At 37.7% G+C, this 20,460-nt stretch overlaps 1 protein-coding gene and 1 long non-coding RNA gene across 4 annotated transcripts in view; one reads left to right on the forward strand and one right to left on the reverse strand.

Moving 5' to 3' along the window:
- Positions 1-3,612: 3,612 nt before the first annotated feature.
- CCDC141 (coiled-coil domain containing 141) overlaps positions 3,613-20,460 on the reverse strand; it is a 167,743-nt gene continuing 150,895 nt past the window's right edge. For 2 of the 3 annotated variants that reach the window (XM_063088574.1, XM_063088560.1), the window contains 5 exons: positions 19,494-19,677; positions 16,412-16,524; positions 13,732-13,848; positions 6,217-7,082; positions 3,613-3,892 (listed from right to left, as the gene is read on the reverse strand). In XM_063088574.1, coding sequence (XP_062944644.1) covers positions 3,625-3,892; positions 6,217-7,082; positions 13,732-13,848; positions 16,412-16,524; positions 19,494-19,677 — 1,548 coding nt within the window. In that variant the 3' untranslated portion in view covers positions 3,613-3,624. The remainder of the gene's footprint in view (positions 3,893-6,216; positions 7,083-13,731; positions 13,849-16,411; positions 16,525-19,493; positions 19,678-20,460) is intronic. The other variant, XM_063088567.1, reaches the window with a different exon arrangement.
- LOC134371754 (uncharacterized) lies at positions 3,693-8,955 on the forward strand. Its single transcript, XR_010022877.1, has 3 exons — positions 3,693-3,851; positions 6,743-6,922; positions 7,135-8,955. It is a non-coding gene; the product is annotated as an uncharacterized LOC134371754 (long non-coding RNA).

A 20,460-nucleotide genomic window follows, 5' to 3' on the forward strand; every position in this document is an offset into this window, starting at 1 on the left:
TCCTCTTCCATCCTCACTCTTATTTTGACCCCAGAAGCCAGCATCTATTTTTAAGTTTCAGTATTCAATTAGGGTCTATCCCAGAGGGTCTTAAGGGTTCTCATGTATGTTTTGTAGATGAGGGGAGAGTGTTTCATGCATTCTTCATGGCTACAACCTGCTCCTGAATGGTCATGTCCATTAGTAGGAAGAATACTCTTTCTCTTTTTACATTTCCCCCTCCTCCCTCTAAAAAGAGAAAAGAAAAGGAAGAAAAAGCAAGGTAGGTTTATCTTTGTTTACCTCTAACAACAATTCAATTCAAAAATCATTTATTGAGTGTGACTATGTCTTAGATGCTAGGAATGTTATGGTGAACAGGGCTGTCAGGATCCTGCTGACAAGGATCTCATAGTCTAGTAGAGGAGACAGATTCCAACTCTGTGTATTAAGGGATAGGGTGTGCACAGTTCAGGTGCTGACAGTGCACATAGCAGGAGCATCTATAGGGGACTGATGGGTCAGAAGGCTTCCCAGGGGAAATTGTGTCTCAAATGGAAGCGGAGGAAAAGCAGGAGTTAAGCCACAGTAGATGGAGTGGAATATAGCAAGGGAGTTTCAGGAAGAAAGTGCTGGAGAGAAGAGCATGATAGGTGAAAAACCTGAAGTTAACTGTCAGTTTGAACAGGAGGGGATGGAACAGAGGCTGGAAAAGGGGGGCCAGGTAGGAAAGGGCCTTGTGCACTATTTGAGGGAGTTTAAACTTGAACAAAGCAATTACAAGTTTTTTGCAGTAATCTGTTTTAAGTCTATGTCTTGATTATAAATAATGCTTACTGTTATTGAATAAAATAGCTAATTTTTTCCTGCTTCTTTTTCAAATATTTTAGATACTATAGAATATTAAGAAATTTGAACATAAGACTTCCTACAGTAAATTTCTCCTGGAATTGACTGTGAAAAACTCACCATATGTTTATATATCTTTTTATCGGAAAATCAGAACTAGAAAACTCAATGATCCTGTCTTGTAAAAAAGTTCAGTAACGTCTGTTTTGCATTCCTTTAAGATGTCAAATATATATAATTTTTAATATTTCTTTTCATTTTAATTTTTCTGTTGAAAATCTTTTGATATTACTAAGTGTCCAGAATTGTCTGTAGAAGTACATGGGTATAACTCATGCCTATTGCTTAAAATAGAGACCTCAATTGGATTTCCTAAGTTTTGCATTTTTAAAAAATATTATTGCGTTCGTTTCTTTTTTGGCAGCTCCATACTCTCCCAAGTGAGCTAACCAGCCAGTTGGTTTTGCATTTTTAACCAGTAACTTCAGTTCATACTTTCATAAAGAGAAGTCTTTGATCAAGACAGAAATCCCAGCAAAAAAGAAAATCACACCTAAGTTTTTGAAATTAGAATGTAACCAGAAGAATAACTAAATAGCTAATTATTCTTCACTGCTGTGGGAATTACTAGTCAATCAATAGCCCAGATTAATAAGTAGATAGGGAGATATACAGAAAACTATCTGGACTATATCTTGAATATCAGCATAGTACTTCTTTCCAATATTTGGGCTATATGTATGTATGTGTGCATATATGTATATGGGGGACTTTACATGCCTTATTTGCTCATACAGCATGGATGTATGTATGTCCCACTCTGTTCCTTAAAGAACTAACATTAACTGGCATGCAGCAGGTAATGCAAACCAGTAATCCGCATGCCCTAACAAACCCAAAACACAAATTCAACCAAGTTGACAAAATAGAAAGGGAGAGCCTGCCAAATTATTTAAAAAAGAGATAGAAAGTGAGGAGAGAGAATTTGATACCTGGTTTGCCTTCCTTCTTTGGACATGAACAAGTTTTACTCTTTAGTTTCAACATGGGCAAAAGCAATGAGGCAAGATATGCAAAATACTTGAAATTAGACAAAAAGGGTAGGAGAGTTAAGAGACTATGAGTTCCCAGGATGCTGTGTAGATAAGCCTTTAATAAGTTTCTGTGAAAACTTGGAAGAAAACAGAGAGTTTTAATTTTTTAATTAAATTGAATATGCAACACAAGAACATGTCAACTTTTTACTTGACTGCACATTTCACATCTTCAGATAACATTCAGTAACTTTTTAATATCAACTTGAATACATTACATTTAAATATTTTGATTATTTGCAGACAGTCTTCCAGCAACATAATTAATTCCTTCCCTTCATCAAAAATCTGTGATACATTATTCTTTCAACTAAAGATTTAGCCCTAGCATAAGACTATGTTTAAAATCTAAAAAGCAAATGCCTCTTACTCATGCTTCTTTTTAAAATAAAAAAAGATGATCTTTTTTTCTGAATAATATATTTCAGAAGGTCATAGAACATTCTTCAATATTACAGTGATAATCATAAAAAAGGATAGAATTCACCTTATATCATCTTATTACACACTCCCCCCCACAGAACATACTAAATGTATCCTCCTGAGTTTAATTTCAAGTCTTTGAAAATGATGTAGTCTTAAGAAATTAGAAAGGAATTTAAGCTCCAATCTATAAAACATCATTTCCTCCCATGGGAATAGCTGCAAATTATATATTAACAGCACTCCTTTAATTTAATATTCTAAAGAAACAGCATCTGAAAGAGAAATAGTGGGCAGGAGGCCAGTGTGATGACAAATTACATTAGACAATACAATCACCCTTAGCCTTCACAGAGTGCTTTCCCTTTTCCAGATCTTTACTAGACACAAAATGAAAGCTCTCAACTGCCCAAGAGGTAGAGATGAACCCCCGTTTTCCAGATGGGAAACTGAGGCAAAGAGATGCCTTGTCACAGACTGTAAAAATGGTCAGCAGCAGAATCAAGATTAGAATCAGGAGGACCTGATTACAGTTATACACATGACAGCCACAAACACATCGATAGAATGATAGTAATAATGTTGGTCCATTCCTGCAGCCTGTGTTCTTTCTTGCTGTGTCAGGGAGAGCTGAGAGAAGATGGAATCTCCATCTAAAGTTGATGGCACATCTATTCTCCAATGTCAAGTCCATGAGAGCAACATGAGGAATGATTATTTACAGTAACATCCTCAGACTCAGGAATGTAGTCTATGTTGAAACTATATAGAATACATTTCAATAAATGAGATCAAGACATGAAAAACAAAATTAAAGGACAGCTAATACAATAATGAAAATTACAACTTCAGTTCAATATTTCTACTGTTATTCTCTACAAAGAGATATTTGTGAGCACAATTAAAATAAATGATTAAACAACTGGATTTGAAATTTAGCCCACATCTTTATGCTGATGTGTGGCTCCATGTGCATGCCCTTCAATTAGGAGGGAATAAGCATGGTATAATTTTGCTGCATATTATATTGAACACATTTCTTTCTAAGGTATAAAAATGTAATCTTACCCACTGCAAATAATTTACCAAGCTCCACAAATACATCAAATACTAAAGTAAACTTGATTATTTTGCCTAGAAGTGGTATTAGCCAAACAAGCAAATGGCTAGAATGAGGGTACACTTGGATGACAAATGCTTTGTGGAAGGTGCAGGAAAATAAACAGAAGTATTGTCCTTTAGTCTCGTGAGAATGACATCCGTTGGTGCAACACCATTGTTACTGTGTGAGTAACCAGTACATTAGGGACACACTAACATAGACGACACACAGTGTTATCCAGTTTATTCGTGTGATTGGTGGCCTGCGGTTACCTGTCACATGGAGGATGACACTGGAAGAGAGAGTGCCGCTAGAGTTTTGAGCCCGAGCCACATACAAGCCTGCGTCTGCCTCGTATACCTTCGGAATGAACACCGAATGCTTTGTCTCCTTGTGTGAAACCTGTAAGTACCCATTTGCAGACAATTTCTGGCCGTTCTTGTACCTGAAGCAGAGAGTCAGTTTTTAAAGTCAGGATCACTGTTTATTCACATCATTTCCAAGTTCTAATACCTATTGCAAATCGGCCCATTACCACTGCAATATTCTCTAGTATTAGCAGGAACTTTGTAGTTATAACAAATCCCAGTGCAGCTGTTTATTTCTCAAGCAGAGGTTGGCAACTGGTGGCCAGAGAATTGCCCCGATTGGCTCAGACCTTGTTTTTGAAAAATTGAATTTTTTGATGACATTTAACAATTGGAATACTGGGTATGAAAATTTACATATCCAGCCACCCTTAAAAAAATCAGAACTTCTGGTCACACTGGGCCATCATTTGTTAAGGGCAACAATTACCTAGAGTGTGAATTGCTCCCTCATATCCAGCCTGCTTTGTTCTTTGGGCCACTACGGAACAGCACTTGTGACTCCTTCTTGGAATCTGTATTGGAGTGAGACTCATCTGCCCCATCCTATTCATGCCACAAGATCCACAGGACAATACAAATGTGCTGTTTTAGAGGAAGGCACTTATACATACATCATTTCCTGGTGAAATGAGTTCATGTAATTTTTGTGAATTAATTTCATGAGAAGAAGATGATTTCTAATGATAAAGGATATTTATGCAATTTGATGATGACTGTTAGTGACATATTTCTAAAAGTTTCCTACGAACATGAGCACTTTACCTTTTTCTATAAAGCAAATCATTTTTTTTTTTTTTCCTTTTTGTGACCGGTAAGGGGATCACAACCCTTGGCTTGGTGCCGTCCGCACCGCGCTCAGCCAGTGAGCGCACCGGTCATCCCTATGTAGGATCCGAACCTGCGTGGTGGGAACGCTGCTGCATTCCCAGCGCCGCACTCTCCCGAGTGTGCCACGCGGTCGGCCCCAAATCATTTGTTTTGTATATGTGAGATTCTTCTTTATTTATTTTATATCTGAATCATTTTCTGTTCCCAGTACCTAAGTGATAATTTTGGATTTTTTCTGAGCATCCTAAGAATGTATGATTCTCTGATAGCTTGTCTATTGTTAATTGAGCAAAATTGTTGCAAATCTGATGGCAAAATATATTTTTTACAATATTGCAATATTTCTTCAACTATATATATATTGCAATGGTTCTTCAACCATATATACTAAACAAGTTATTCACTGGGTGGACAAAAACAAGAATCACTTCAGACAACATTTTTCTTTGGGGTGAAGTGATATTTAATAAGGAATTAAATATCTTTCAAATTCATAAATATGAAATTCCTGATATGTAAAACAACAAAATAAAACAAAAAGCAGAAGTGGCTGCACTACAGCACAAGTGCAGTTTCTTTTAATAATTTGAGAAACCAAAGTTTTTCATAATTTCTTTAGATAAACGGTTCACACTTCAAGTACCATCAATAGGCACACACAATAATCGAAACTATTAATTTAATGTCTGCTGAAACATTATGATAAATAAAGGCTATTTTACTTAGCTTATAGGTATAAACTCATTCAGATATTTGTAACTTTGTCCTCAAATAAATCTGCTTAAGGATAAAACATTTCTAAATGTTTAAAAGCAACCCACATATTGAGACAGTTAAAACTGCTTTTGTTGTTAACAATAGTAGGTGATGGAAAACCGTATTCTACAGTTTACTTTTACTAAAACAACTAGGCTAAAAAATAATGATGTCTCCAGAGTAAAATCATATTGTTCACAGCTCAATTATTATACCACCTTTCTAAAATGGGTTTATTACTAGTTACCTGGAGCAAAAGTGAAAGAAATATTTTTATTCCACCTCTCACATTGAAGAAATTAATAAAAGAAAATCTTAGCAAAACAGACAAATATTACAAAGTCGGCGTGTGACTCTGCTGGAAATAAGGAAAAGATAAGACAGCTAAATGAAAGAAAAGGGATAAACCAAAATTCTTATGTTTTTTAATTGCATAAGGGATGTTAAAACAAGCAAATTTCATGCTTATGTAGAAATAGGCAATAGGAAAGAATTTCAACCCACTATCTTTAGAAAGTGGAATGTTAAACTGAAAGAAAAACAAAAACAAATGCAAGCACAACCTACTTACTGTGCTTTTGGAGTTTGTTAAATTATTATTTTATATGGTTACTTTTTTTCTTAAGGGTATTAACCATGCTGCTACTAAAATGAAAGATGGGGGGTTGATGTGAGATTGAATCACGCAGAGTTGCAGTGCTGTGGAATATTAATCAGCTAGCCCTAAACCTTTAAGTTAGTGCACACAGAATGATTTATTTTCTCAGAGATTCAACTTGCTTCTGTTTATGGCTTGTCATTATAGGCTACCCACCATGTCAGTGTAGGCTCTGGAAATCCTGTTACTTCAACTTCCAAAGTCACTGGAGAACCTTCTATGACAGTTACATTAGACAGGAGCCTGGAAAAACTAGGAGCCTGGCCATCTAGGCTGACCACGCTGTTCTTTGCCGATGTGCTTTTAATCTCTTCTCGGGGAGCCATTTGCCTCTGATAGCCCCAGCTGCTGTCTGATTGAAATCTGAGGCCTGAGAATGTATCAGAGGAAGCATGCAGCCTATCTGGGGTTTGGGTTTTAGTTACGTTGTTATTATCAGCATGCATTTTCTCCCATGTTCCCTGCACACTTTCCTGAGCCTGAGGGTGCTGCTGTAAAGCTGTCTCATGCACTTCACTCAGCATGCTCTCTGGAGGTTTAGCATTGATTTTGGGTAAGGCAGTACTCTTTTCCAGAAATCCTCCTCCTGAGGTTAATGGGGGCTCAGCTTTGAATTGGGGAGAAGACCTCTCCAAATGCCTCAAAAATCTTTCTCTCTTATCATTGCATGCATCCTCAAAAGCAACTGGTGGTGGGAGAACAGATTCCTGGGCCTCCCCTGAACAGTTGGTCCCCAGCTGCGTCCTGTGGCTGCAGATGTGAAGGCTGAGGGAGGAGCTGGAAGGCTCCTCCACCTCCATGTCACATGGTGCGACGGGGGACTCTGGGCTTCCCGGAAGTGGAGGCAGGGAGATGTCATCAGGTGAGACACACTCATATTCTTCGCCTGACAGCATGTCTTCAGGCAGGAGCAGGCCCTGGACGCTGCCCTTTTTGGCAAAGGACAGCTGCTTCGGGTCCTGTGGAAACCCATCTTCCCCTGCTCTTTCGGTGGCCCAAATATCTGCCAACTGTACCTGCCCCTTCAAATGAGAAAAGCCAAAGCTTCATTAGTCATTCACTTTCCTTTTCCAGGTTCCAATTACGGTGAAACCCAGCTTCAGAGAGACAACTTGAGAAAACCCAGTCAGTTAAAGCCTAGGGGGCTGGCACAAGGATTATGCAATTTGAAACCATTTGCCTTCTAACCTGGGAACAGTCCCGTTCCATGACTAAGGAATCATTAAGCTGACTTCAAGTCTCTGAGTGAAATATGATAGACCTTGTGAAATAGAAGAGAAAAAGCCGTCATCGTCATCTGTAATGGAGAGGTCAGACTAGATCGATGTCTTTCAAACCACCATCTGAGGAATCTCCTCAGCCAGCAAATTCTGCTTTGGTCTGGTTTATTTGTCTACCCTCCATTGCAACACATATTTCCTAAACATCGGAGACCCCTGAATTAGGTGATCCCTCGAACCCTCCCAGGATAACCACTCTTCGCTCTCAAGAAAGCCATTTTTAAAAAATTGTGATAAGATACACATAACATAAAATTTACCATTTTAACCAGTTTTAAATATGCAACTCAGTGGTATTAAGTGCATTCCCATTATTATGCAACCACCACCACTACCCACCTCCAAACTTTTCATCCTCCAAAACTGAAACTTTGCCTCATTAAACAATAACTTCTCATTCTCTCTCTGACCAGTCCCCGGCAACCACCATCCTATTTTCTGTCTCTATGAATTTAACTACTCCAGATACCTTATATTGAGAAAGCCATTCTTAGTGACTGCTTTTATTTTCCTAAAGCCCCTTAGTTTTATTCTTACATTGAAGAAATATTTATTGATCACCTACCATATACAAGGGTACTTCAAAAAGTTTATGGAAAGAATAGGATTAAAAGATAATGTGAATCTCCATGAACTTTTTGAAGTACCCTCATACTAGGTGCCATGCTTGGCATTAGAGGAACACTATGTTGAGTAAAAGTAGATACAGCTTCTGTGCTCGTGGAGATGATAGCCTAGAGGGGTAGGTAATGTTAATGGAACAATCACATGTTATGGCCTTTAACAAGAGAGCACACCAAGATACTGTGGAGGAATGCCCGCCACTTATCTCTCGGTCCCATGTGGAGTGCAGGTCTGGCTAGCAGCAGGGAATAGCAGGACTTCTTCTGTTTACACTGTCCTCATCTTCCTCCTCACTAATTCATGTCCATCTCTGGTTTAGGAAGAGGCTCAAATGTCCCTTTTGGCATCGAGTCAAAAGAACATTGAAGCTGAAAGTGTTCTCGTCTACCCCAACTGGCTTGTTTTATACCTACTTTCTGTGCCCTTCCTCAGCATTTTGGATGCATTTTTACTTAATTAGCAAGTGCTGGTTTTTGTTCTGTGGCTACTGCATGCACATGAGAGAGTCATGTCTTGCCTTGACTGTGAGTTCATTTTAGCCCATGGTCCTGCTGTTGACACACACATTATAAGTGATTTTTGAGAAACTAAAAGTGCTTTCAGGTTGGAAAGTAGAAGCAAAGCAATATTCTTTTTACTGCAGAGATGGCCTCGCCTCAGGGAAAGCATAAACCCAGCTTAGAGAAAGTGGTCTCCTTCAGCCAACTAGTAGAAGTTTAAATTCTGAGTTTAAAATGCAGTAGTTTTTAAAAGTCCCTCTGATGAAAAGAAAAAAAAAAAAAAGACTAAATAAACATGTCCAGTAGGGAATGCTCCTCTTTCTTTTAGTTTAGCTCAGCTTCTCTCTCTTCTTGAAAACAGAATGTTTATTTTCCTTCTCATAGGAACTTTGAGCCTATTCAGTTTAAGAATCTCCTCCATGACATTCTGGCAGCCTCTATTTGGACACTTTTCCTAAAAGGGTGCTTTCTTTGAGAATTTTATGTTTTAATTGTGTTATGAATATCTTCCTATATTTAGCAAAGATCTGCCTTCCTGCAATTTCCACCAGTGGATCTGAGCTGGCCTCCTGGAGCTACTCAAAAGAAGTCCAACTGCTCTCCTATTTTAACAGCCCTTTGACTATTTGGAGAATAGGTTCTATGACCTCTAAGTTTCTCTGTAACAGACATTGCCAGGTCATCTTCCTCTGCCTCAACTCCAGAACTTTCATCATCTTGGTAACCTTCTGGGAGGCCTGACTCTCATGGGCTATAATCTTCTTCACAGGACAGCAGGAACATTTGTTGACCTGATAACCATCAAGGGGTACACAACTCTTTAATGACTTCTTCAGGTAACCTATGCCTCACCACAGAAGAATAATGTTTTAAACTTGCCTGAAAATTTACAAAAATCTTAGGGAAGAAACCTGAATAAAAGTCCAAGCCAGTCTCCATGCTTTTCTATCCCTACTGGGGAGGAACTGACTTACCCAATTGAGGTCTCGGAAGAAGAACTGAGCCTGCTTAGCTCTGTCTCTCTGAGGCCCTCTCTTCTGGATTTGCCTTCCACTAAATGCACGTGTTCAGGTTGGCTTTAAGGCATGAAAAGCCCTGCAGGGGAAGCCTGTGGTTATCTGTGTACCAAAGTGGCTGGGTAGGCAAGTCTCTCTACATCAAGCATGAAGTTTTGGGAAACCCACTAGAAAAGTCCAGACCATGTCCTCGAATCCATCTTTTGCTGGTTACTGATTCCTGACTCCTGTGTCTTACTTTCAGTTGGTGCCAGATGCAGAAAATGAATCCAGGAATACTATTTTTTTTTCTTCTCACAATTCCTAAAATTGAAAATTACTTTCTACAGAAAATAACACTACCAAAATTGAAAATTACTTTCTACAGAAAATAACACTACCAGATAATTTCTACTAACAATAAGAGAGATGGTTTTCTCAAATCTTTTTCCAGAAACATTTCGACTTGTTAATTAACGTTCCCCCAAATATGTTTGTTTCTAGAATTTATTTACTTTCCAGATGGTAATTAATCAATGGAATTATCATCTCCTTGATCTAAATGATAGGTTTTTATTAAAGTGATTGTATTAGTTATTTTATTTTATTTTATTTTATTTTTTGCTTTTATAAGAACCACATGAGACCGGAGATCCATGTCAAGCTTTTAGTCAACTAACATTTTCTACCTCCTCTGTCCATTGATACCACTGATAAAAATGTTGGACACTGCAGAGCTTAGAACAAAGCCAAATATCTCCTCATGGCAGACTGTTTTCCAGGGTGACATTGATGAACTCCACCTAACACCCTTGGGTACAATTATAACCAGACCAAACTCTCACTCAGTTCCCATTTCTCCACTTATCTTAAGAAAGATATCATAAGTATTCATCAAGTGACTTCCTGGAATCACAATAGATTATGCTTATGATACTAACCTAGAATTACTCATTAAATAATCATCTCAGCAAGCAAAATAAGGTGAGTTTAATAAAACTTTTGTTCCCAGTAAATCCATTTGGCTCTTGGCATTTCTGTCTTTATTCCCAAATGCAAATAAGCTTTCAGTTTTTAAGTCATTTTGTAATTTCACAGAAACTGCTTTTAAAACTCACTGAGTTACAGTTTCCCAGATCTCTCTAGTTTTCGTTTATATAAATGGTATCTTAACATTCACACATACCAACTATATATTTTTCATATTTCCCCACCATGAAACCATCTTTGCTACCAGGAAAAAAAAAAAAAAAAAAGTTTGTGTGTGTTACCAGAAAAGGGTAAATAAATCTACATATCTCATACAGACAGGGCATATTTGCATCAGTCTGATGAGTTCTAGCAAAATAGCTGGGAAACTCTGATCTAATTCCCTAAAACACAGCTCAACTCTCAATTTGTTTCATAGTTCAGCATCCTTGGCTACTCTGTGCCTTTCTTGTTGATTCCCTTTTCTTTTCCCACCTTCTAAATATATAAATGACCTATGGTCCTGTCTTTAAGTTCTCTAATCTTCTCTATACACTTTTCCCCTCAAAGATTTCACTCCTTTTATATCTAATGATCAATTAACTTTTAATTAATCTAAATCTATAGCCTCAGGTCTTATCTCTGCCAGAATTTCTGAGCTTTCATTTCCAAAGATGGACAAAATCACTTGCGCGTTCGATCATTGCCATGTAGGCAAAGTTTCTGGAAGGAAAAATATAATGATATTCTACATCCATCCAACTAAGTGGGCAGAACCGATCTTAAAGTACATACAGCAGGAAACCACCTATGTGGTAAATTTAAAGTAACACCATCAGATTTTACCTTCCAAAATATCTCCACAACAGATAGTCTTACTTTATGGTAAATAAAATTTAATTAAGATAAGTGGGAAGTAGACAAAGGAAGATATTGAGCATAGGACTTGGTCTATGAAAGGTGTTTCTGGGCTTGGGCAGCCAAGGAGGGACTTGGTACCTTGGGCACATGCGGTGAACAAAGTAAAAAAGAGTGGAAAGGTGGTGAAGAACACTTTGTCACCTTCCTAATTTTTCCCAGGCACATGTCTCAAAAACATCTTCCCCCACCTGTAAGGTGATCAGGATTATGAGAGGAGAGCCCAGAGACTGTCCTTACCCAGTCTGCTGAGAACATTCCACTAAATTATTTGGTATAAAAGTACTTGCGTGCTATTGCTTTATTAATCACGTAAACAGGTGAATAGAAAGAGAGGAGAGGTTTGGCATGGACATCTACAGTATCATTACAAAACAGCTTATTTATATGCAGCAGTTCCTTGCAGTTTTCCCTTGGTCTTGTGGGGAAAGTATATGGCTGAAATTCAGGAGACCTGGGCTGTCTGCCCAGTTCTGACACTACTTTCTGTGATTTGGGAGGGCAAGATATTTAATCTCTTTTGGCCTCAGTTTCCTCAACTGTAAAATGAGATTTGATCAGATGATTGTTAAATCCCTTCTAGCACTAAAATTCTATAACTCTAAATGCTGGCATCAAAAGCCCTCATCTTCCACGGAACAGTTCCATGACCTTAGGCAAGTCTATTAATACTCTGTGCCTCCGTTTAACCTTAGGAACTTTTAGATATTACTATGGACTTAGCTTCAGTGCACACCTTGGGGATAAAACACCATCACTAATCTGTTAGCAGTACTACGTGCATTGCATTTACTGAATTACCTAATTGTACCTGCTGCATCTTTGGGTAAGAAAAATGAGAAGCACTTTCCTATCTCCAAGAGAAAATTCCTGTGATGAATATATCCTTGTAATAGTTTGGTGGAACTATTCTTTCCGACTCAAATAATTTTTCTGAGGAAGACTGACCCCAGTTAAGAGGATCAGAATTGAATGCAGTAATTCCTGGGCAAGCTTTTTACTTAATGCTTCTTGTTATTTGCCCACATGGTATTTTGAGGAATCATTACATCTGACCTATATATAAATAACAGAGACAATAAGAGGGTAGATGTGATTGAGCTGCTTATAAGTGAAGATTACTGCCACCCATTTGTTTTGCTGTCTGTACCAATCACACCAGAATGTGTGCATGAAATGATACGTTAGTGACAATTCTTGACAGCTGTAATTGTAGACCTACACTCATATCCTAAGTGACTGATGATTTATCATGTCTTTTAATTGATATTAGAATAAAAGTGATTTTTCAATGAAAGTAAATCATGAAAGGAATCTGTTTCTTCTAATAAGAAAATAAATAAAAGCAAGAAAAACCACTTTTGCTAAGCATAAATAATTGTGTTTATTTTGATAGTAATAACTTTTGTACTAGATCTTGACATAGCTTTAACCTGTGGAAAAGAACCTATAAAGAAACTGTAAGAACTGTATAGACTTCAAGGAAAGATAAATCTTTCTCCGTGAAATAACTGCAACAAGAAAATTTTTTATTTGTTTGTTTTTAACTCTCATGTCACAAGCAGTGTATTGTATTAATTTGGGGGCAGTTGAGAATAATGTTGACTCTGCATTTTCCTTCAGCTTCTCGGGAGAGAAACATCGGGAGCAGACAACTTGGCAAATTGAAAAGTCAAGAGCTAATTATAGTCCAGTGGCTATGAATAGACAGTGAGTAATTTATGTGGAAAAACCACAATGATGCTGTGATTTAAATAACACTTTTGAAATCATGATACATTCGCATTTTGTGAGTATTTGTAGTTTTTGCATAGGTTTTAAAGTAATTTAAACATTTCTCTAAATGCTTTAGTATTTATATTTCAGCTGGATTCTATATTTTAGTACCTGTGCCTGGAAATATTATCTTAGAGGTAGGCTCTACAGAAACAAGATATGATCTAATTTCATGCACTAATGTTTTCCAATGGGTAGTGTGAAACAATAAAAATCATGGCTTGGCAGTATGATAAAGAGGGGGAAGTAAAATATGAAGTTGGATTGAACATAAAGGACAATGGGAAAGGCAGCTGGAGATGGGAGAAATTGAAGTGGTTTCAGGTGACATAACGGCATTTAAATGGCTGTCCCAATGCCTCTATGAAACACCATGGTTCCAGTATTCAATAGGAGGGGATCAGAGGAAATAGCATAGGAGAGAAAAAAAGGACTAAATAAGGATAGACAGGAAGTAACGGATGCAGAAACTCTCATTGCATTTACAATGGAAGATTCTATTGGATAGATAAGAAGGCTTCAAGTCACTTTTATTTTGTGATGTACCATGACTCTAGCTAACCTCTAAACAAAAGTAATGAATAGCTGAGGTTAAGTAGTTTTCTTTACCTTATTGCTTTCTTCATTGAATATTGTCTGCTTATTTCTTGCTGGTTCCTTTAGTAGGTCAACGTAATTGTCGTGGAAGTCTTCCAAATTTGGATCCATCTTTAAAATGTCTCCCTGCTGTACAAAGTGATGGTTAGAGACAGCCTGGAACAGGAAAGTTGGAGGAACAGTGCCATACACTAACTACTTGGAAGAAAACATAGGCCACTTGCAACCTTTCAGCAAATGTGTTCCACAAGGGACTGATGTACTCCCATGATGTGATTTTGAAATTATCCCTCCATGCTCAGTTTCCCTCCTGCCTCACTCCTTTGGTAAAGTTCAATGCCAGTAAAAATTGGTTGTTCAAAGGCCTGGCAGGAAAAAAGTAACTGTTATAATAGGATGCTCCTGCAGGAGCATTCTTTAGAGAAAGGAATCATTCTGCATGGCAGTTTAAACTATTAGGAGAGTCTGGGAAGTAGCAATGAGGTAGAAATGATTAAAGGTCTCTTTTGGAGAAGAAAGTAGGAAATCTAGTGAATTTACACAAGTGAAATGTTTGGGAGACTCTTGAAAAAGGAAGAAAATATCACTGAGTGTAGTAAAGAAAAAAAAAAAAAAAAAAAAAAACTGAGAACACAGGATGCTTCAGTATGCGATGATACCTTGTTCCAGCATTTCATGGGGCTGTTTCAGTCATGGAGGTAGTGGGCGTTTGCAAACTGCTGTGGAGGCAGTGTGAGGGCTGAGCAGACTTTGTGAAAGTGAAAAGAATCACTGGTCTCCCAAGTGATGGAACACACCAGTTTAGGATGATGGTTATACTGAAACAGAAGATTGTCTATTCTACTAGGAACATGGTCACGAGATGTACCTTAAAAAAACAGGCATGTTCATCAAAATACATGTGCTACACTGGCTCAGAGGATTTGGGGAGACACACTACTGGGGAGATTCAGCTTTTAGTCTCAACTCTAAAACTAAACTGGTTGTATTACTGGATGGGTCAATCTGCTTTAGTGCGCAGTTGGTATCTAATTACAAAATGGCAGCTTTGTGGAAAGAACGCTAGATTTTGAATTAGATCTAAGTTCAAATTCCAGAGCCACCACTACTGACCATGGGGTCCCAAGTGAAGCATTTTTATCCTCTTTGGAGTTATCCCTTCAACTCCAAAACAGAGAAAACATTTCCCTTATTTCTATCTCAAGGTTATTTGGAAATCACTGGACATAATATATATGAAAATCCTTTGTAAATTTCAAATTGGTATACATTAGAAAGGATTTTTATCACTATTTCAGCCTTGACAGGGATTGCTGGGCCCACTTTTCAATAACTCCTGCAAGAGAGCCATAACATCAACCTTAAAAACATAAAAACCAGACACTTATGCTTTCCGTACATTTGTAACGTGTTAGTAAGCATTCTTTGACAAGCTTTTGTTGTGGCTGTAACTCATAAGAGTCATGCTGATGCCTGTTTCTCTTGCCGCACAGGCCCTTCTTCATGTCTATATCCACCCAAATCAAACCTTTTCAAGCTGCTGAATGATTATTTTTCTATGTACCCATCCTTTGGGCATTTACTACAAATGCCAAAACCCTTTTGGAGAATCTGCTTTAAAAGGCAAAGTGTAGTGTTAAGCGTGTGGGACACTAATCTGAGCAGAGCCAGAGGATTTCCTTAAGTATAATCAAGGAGGGTGGTTGGGATGGTAACAGTAGTTATATGTGATGATTATGGTTGTGCTACGGTCTGGATGTTTACGTCTCCCAAAATTCATAAATTGAAATATGTGCCCCAAAGTGATGGTATTAGGAGGTAGAGGCCTTTGGAGGTGATGAGGTCATGGGAGTGGAGTCCTCATGAATGGAATTAGTGCCCTTATAAAAGAGGCCTGAAAGAGACCTCTCACCCTTCCACCAGCTAAGGTTAGAGTGAGAAGACGTCCGTCTCTGAGGACGTGGACCCTTAGCAGATGCCGAGTCTACTAGTGTCTGGATCTTGGAGTGAGAAAGGTAAGGAAGCAGCTGTGTTTCAGTCTAGAGGCTGTGCTCCATTGCCTCGCTATTCTCCCTTGCCTAAATAACCAAGTCTTTCAGCCAGTGGTAATAACAGCATTAATCAAACTGATTTGTTTGACATGGCATAGACAAAACAACATAAGCATTTCTCTTTTAACTGGTTTTTGCCTAGATATAGATAGAAACATTTTCTTTGTAGTTTTTCCATCAATTTTTTTATTTCATGAAAGGTGATAATGGTTAGTTTAATATTTCCATGAAACTAAATGTTCAGTGAATATAATACCTGAAGATTACTTTTATTTTCTTTGTGCCACAATTTAGAGAAAAGAACTTAACATCTATTATGTATGAACAAAAACATAAGGCTACTTAATACAGACTTGACTTTAGTTTTAATGGCACACATTTTTCCTTTAGGGTTTGATCCATGAAAATGTAAACGAGACACCTTCATTGTGTTTAGCCCTTCTTCCCAGCAATATTTTTCTCTGCAGTGATGGGAAAGAAACAGAATTAATTATCAGAAATGCCCAGATAATTATGTTAGAAAGCTGTGAAACAAATGTGCACATTATGTCCCTTGAGAATTTCTATTAGAACATCTTTGTATTAGAAGACATTTTTATTTATATTACTTGAAAATACACATTCTAGGAAGAAGAAATTACCTTCAATTTTTCTTCAAGTTCCGTGAGAGACCCACATAATTCAGTAACGGATTCAAGAACCTCTTTGTGTTTTGCCACTATTTTCTCAGTGTATTTCTGCCCTTCTTCCAAACCTGGAGAGGAGAAAGGATAAAACTATTTTTAAAGGTCAAAACCTCAGCAGGAAAAAATAAAATAAAATAAAATAAAAAATCCTAGGTCTTAATTCCTCCTTCTAGTATGTGGTATAAGGGCTTGTAGATAGTAAGTTCTTAATACATACTAGCTGAACAGATAGATAGATAAAGGCATTTTTTTGAAAAGCCAAATATTCTAGAAAAATGATTACATTTGCTGTACCACGTCACTTTTATGTAACCTAAATAATGCTGCTATATTAATATTCTTAAAGCTCAATTCTAATCAGTTTCTCCTGTTCAGAACATTCAGTGGTTCTTCACTGCTCAGAACATGGTTTGGGCCTGCCTCTCCCAAATGCATGTCACCCTGATTCCCTCACGTATTTAATATCTATTAGAATGAACCAACAGCTCTTCCTCAAAACCCCACAGCACTGAGTATCCTTTCCTACTTCGGGAATACCTACCCCCAACTCTATTTCTGCTGTCAAAATCCTACTACTCTTCAAGGTCTACCTCAAATGCCAACATCTTAGTGAAAATGTTCTCAACCATTCCCAACTGAATTTTATCTCTTTCTGTTGGAATAATAATGAAAATAGCTACTATGTGATGAGTGCTTGTTATTTGCCTGGAGCTAGGCCCTTTATTTGCATTACGTAATGCAATCCTCAGTTGGGTTCTATCACTACCTGTGCTTTACAAATAATGAACTAGCAGCTCAAAAGAACCTCTTCAAATGCCCCCGAATAACTGGAGGAAGAGGGATTTGAACCGAGGACTACCTGGCTTCATAGCCTAGGCCAAGCTGGACTGCCCATTGTTATGGGCTGAATTGTTCCTCCTTCTCCCCAATTCAAACAAATATGTTCAAGTTCTCACCCACAGTGCCTCTAAATGTAACTGTATTCAAAAAATAGGTGATTAAGTAAGATGAGGCCATTAGGGTGGGGCCCTAATCCAATATGACTGGAGTCCTTACAAGAAGAGGGAGAGACAACAGGGTGCTCGTGCAGAGGGATGACCACGTGAAGAGGAAGCAGGAGAGAGGCCTCAGGAGAAACCGACTCTGCTAGCACCTTGATCTTGGACTTCCAGCCTCCAGAACTGTGAGAAAATAAATTTCTGTGGTTTAACCTAGCCAGTCTGCGGTGTTTTGTTTATGGCAGCCCTAGCAAACTAATATTCACATGTTATATGTTTCTCACTGCATTTACCATATCATGACTTCAGGACCCAGACTGTGGTAATTGAATGCAGGAACCGGGTTTTATTTATTTTTATATCAACCACAGCCCTTGGTACATAATAAATATGCAAAAATTATTTTTTACATAAATTTATTTGCATTAAAATTCTGGGTCCAATAATACTTGAGTGGCTTGCAAGAGTTGATATAATCTTCCTAAGGTAACTTACTTAATGCAAATTTTTAAATGTATAGCTTCTTTACTGAACAGATGAAGGCTCATGCCACTCATTTATTCATTGATATTATTTATTCAATAGCTCATTTATTCATCAAATATTTGTTAAGCAGTTAGTATGTGCCATAAAGCAGTGAACTAACAGGCAAAATCCCTTCTTTCCATGGAGTTTATACTCTGGTAAGGAAAGCCAGACAACAGACAAATAACTATCTAATATGTCAGTTGGTGATGAGGGCCAGGAATACAAACTAAGCAGGATACAGGATCTTGCATGATGGGAGGAGAATGTAACTTTTACGAGGTCACCATGAGTACTTACCATGCATGATCTGAAGTTGAATAGGCCCTGATCTGTTGTGATAAACCCCCTTTGCTCTCAAGGAATTTGCGGTCAGTATAGAAGACAAACAGGTGTTTATACAACAGTGTGAAAAATACAGGAACAGAGGGAGACATTGACGACGCTAGGTAGCAGAGTGCCTCCAGAATTTTTTAGCTCACTTACTTGTATATGAGTGCAGTAACTACAAGCTAGAAGATGTCACATTAGTTTTCACTAATTTTTCAATCTACATTTTATCATTTTTATGTTTCTACCCTTTTCCTTTGGAAAAACCATGAATAAGTCACTCCCAACAATTTAATATTAATTAGTGCATTATATATTGTTCTAAAAAATTTTTACGGCTGTCCATGGATAGTACTTCGTTTTATAAGAGAAAATATCTGTCTGGTAGCAGCTGCAGACAGCCAAATGAAACATTTTGTACCACCTGTTGCTGTTTTGTTCTGGGCTGCATTTGCCCGGTCATTAGGCATTACTCTCATAGGAGCAGTATCGGAATTCACAGAACTTACTCCTCAGAGCCAGCAAGGACTATCACCCAGGGGCTTCTTAAATAGGGGCCTCCTTTAGGAAGAAGGACTTCTCAGGCTGACAAGGGTATTGTCCTTTCTAGTCACGGAGGAGAGAAAAGAATTTGCAAGGTGATCATTTGAGTTCTCCCATTGACTTCACAAGTGAGGGGAAGGCAAGGGAGCATTTTCCAGCTCTTTCTCAATCCACGAACCACGATCCTTAGGGAAATGAGAGGGCTACAGACTTTGGTCTTAGCTTCATGCCCACTTAAAGTTATTATTGCAGTTTTTTATGTTTTTGAGGGAATCACTCTAGCAGAAATTATTATTATTTATTTTTATTTTTTGTCTATATAAGCTGAGTATTGTTCTGGTTTTATTAACCTAGACATGAACAATAGGAATAGGAATGGGGGAAAAAAGAGAATAGAGAAGGAAGGTTTACACAAGGTAGTTAAAAATCAGCAGGCTTCACCTCCTGCTGTCAGAAGTTCCTTCCTCTGCTTCTTACTGTTTACTTTTACTAGATCTGGGCTCTTACCTTGAGCCTTTTCCCTGAATAGGTTGGAGTAGGGAGGACCCTGAGAGCTTGCCGTGCCCTGGCTTTCTGTTGGCTTAGGTTTGGTATAGATTTGTTTGATGGCAAATCACTGGATATCTTAAAAGAGATCTTACCATATAAGTGCTGAGCAAGGTTGGTGACCTCCTGAATCCTTTCTTCTTGCTGAGGCACTGAAGGCCCGATAAATTTATTGAACTGCTGGTGGAGAATTTCCACAGCATCTTTTGTCTTGCACTCTGTGGAATATTTTCCAACTCTTACAACTGTGGCACTTGCGTCTTCATACCAAAAGTGGCACTAAATTAAAATGAGATAAAGCACAGATTAAAGAGACACCATCCTTCTAAAGTTCTTACTTTTGACCAGTGAGGTATCGAATTTTAATTTCCTCAAAATTTGTATTTACAGTGGTTTGAACTTTCTAAGTCATAATAAAGAGAATATCAAAACAAGATCATATACATTTGCATGTAAATAATGGAGGCAGAAATAAGAAAGTATAAAGTATGAAAATACATATAAATATAATTATAAGAAAGTAAAAGTATGGAAATACGTTTGATTTTCCTGCCTTCTTAGGTTTGCCTAAAATATAATTCCTAAGAGGAATGTTGTAGACTTACAAGAACACGCAGCATAAAAAGCATTTGGCGCTAAAAAGAATCCAAAGATCAGCTAAATGGAAAGAAAAAAGCCAAGAAAAAATCCAGCATAATGAACTGATATCATTAACAACACATGGGTAAAGTATTGCCTGATTAATACTCTAGTAAGTAAGTTCTCTTTTAAGAGTGAGATTTAGTTTATAGATGGAGAAAATATCATTCGAAGAATAGCATTTCACTTTTTTAAATAGAAGATCATCATATTTTCAAAGCACAGTGGAGAATTGAGACAGTTTCTCACTAAAAATAAATAACTGTGATGAAAGGAATGTCTGACCCTGGCCAGAAGCACTTCTGATGGGTGAAAAATAGAAACACACAACTCTGTTAGGAGCTGTTTTTAAATAAGCACCACAGCGCTACAACCTACACATCAGATATAGAAGAATGATCACCTTGATCCTCCTTACTGTGG

Source organism: Cynocephalus volans, chromosome 1, assembly GCF_027409185.1.
Source record: "Cynocephalus volans isolate mCynVol1 chromosome 1, mCynVol1.pri, whole genome shotgun sequence".
Classification (NCBI taxonomy): Eukaryota; Metazoa; Chordata; class Mammalia; order Dermoptera; family Cynocephalidae; genus Cynocephalus; species Cynocephalus volans.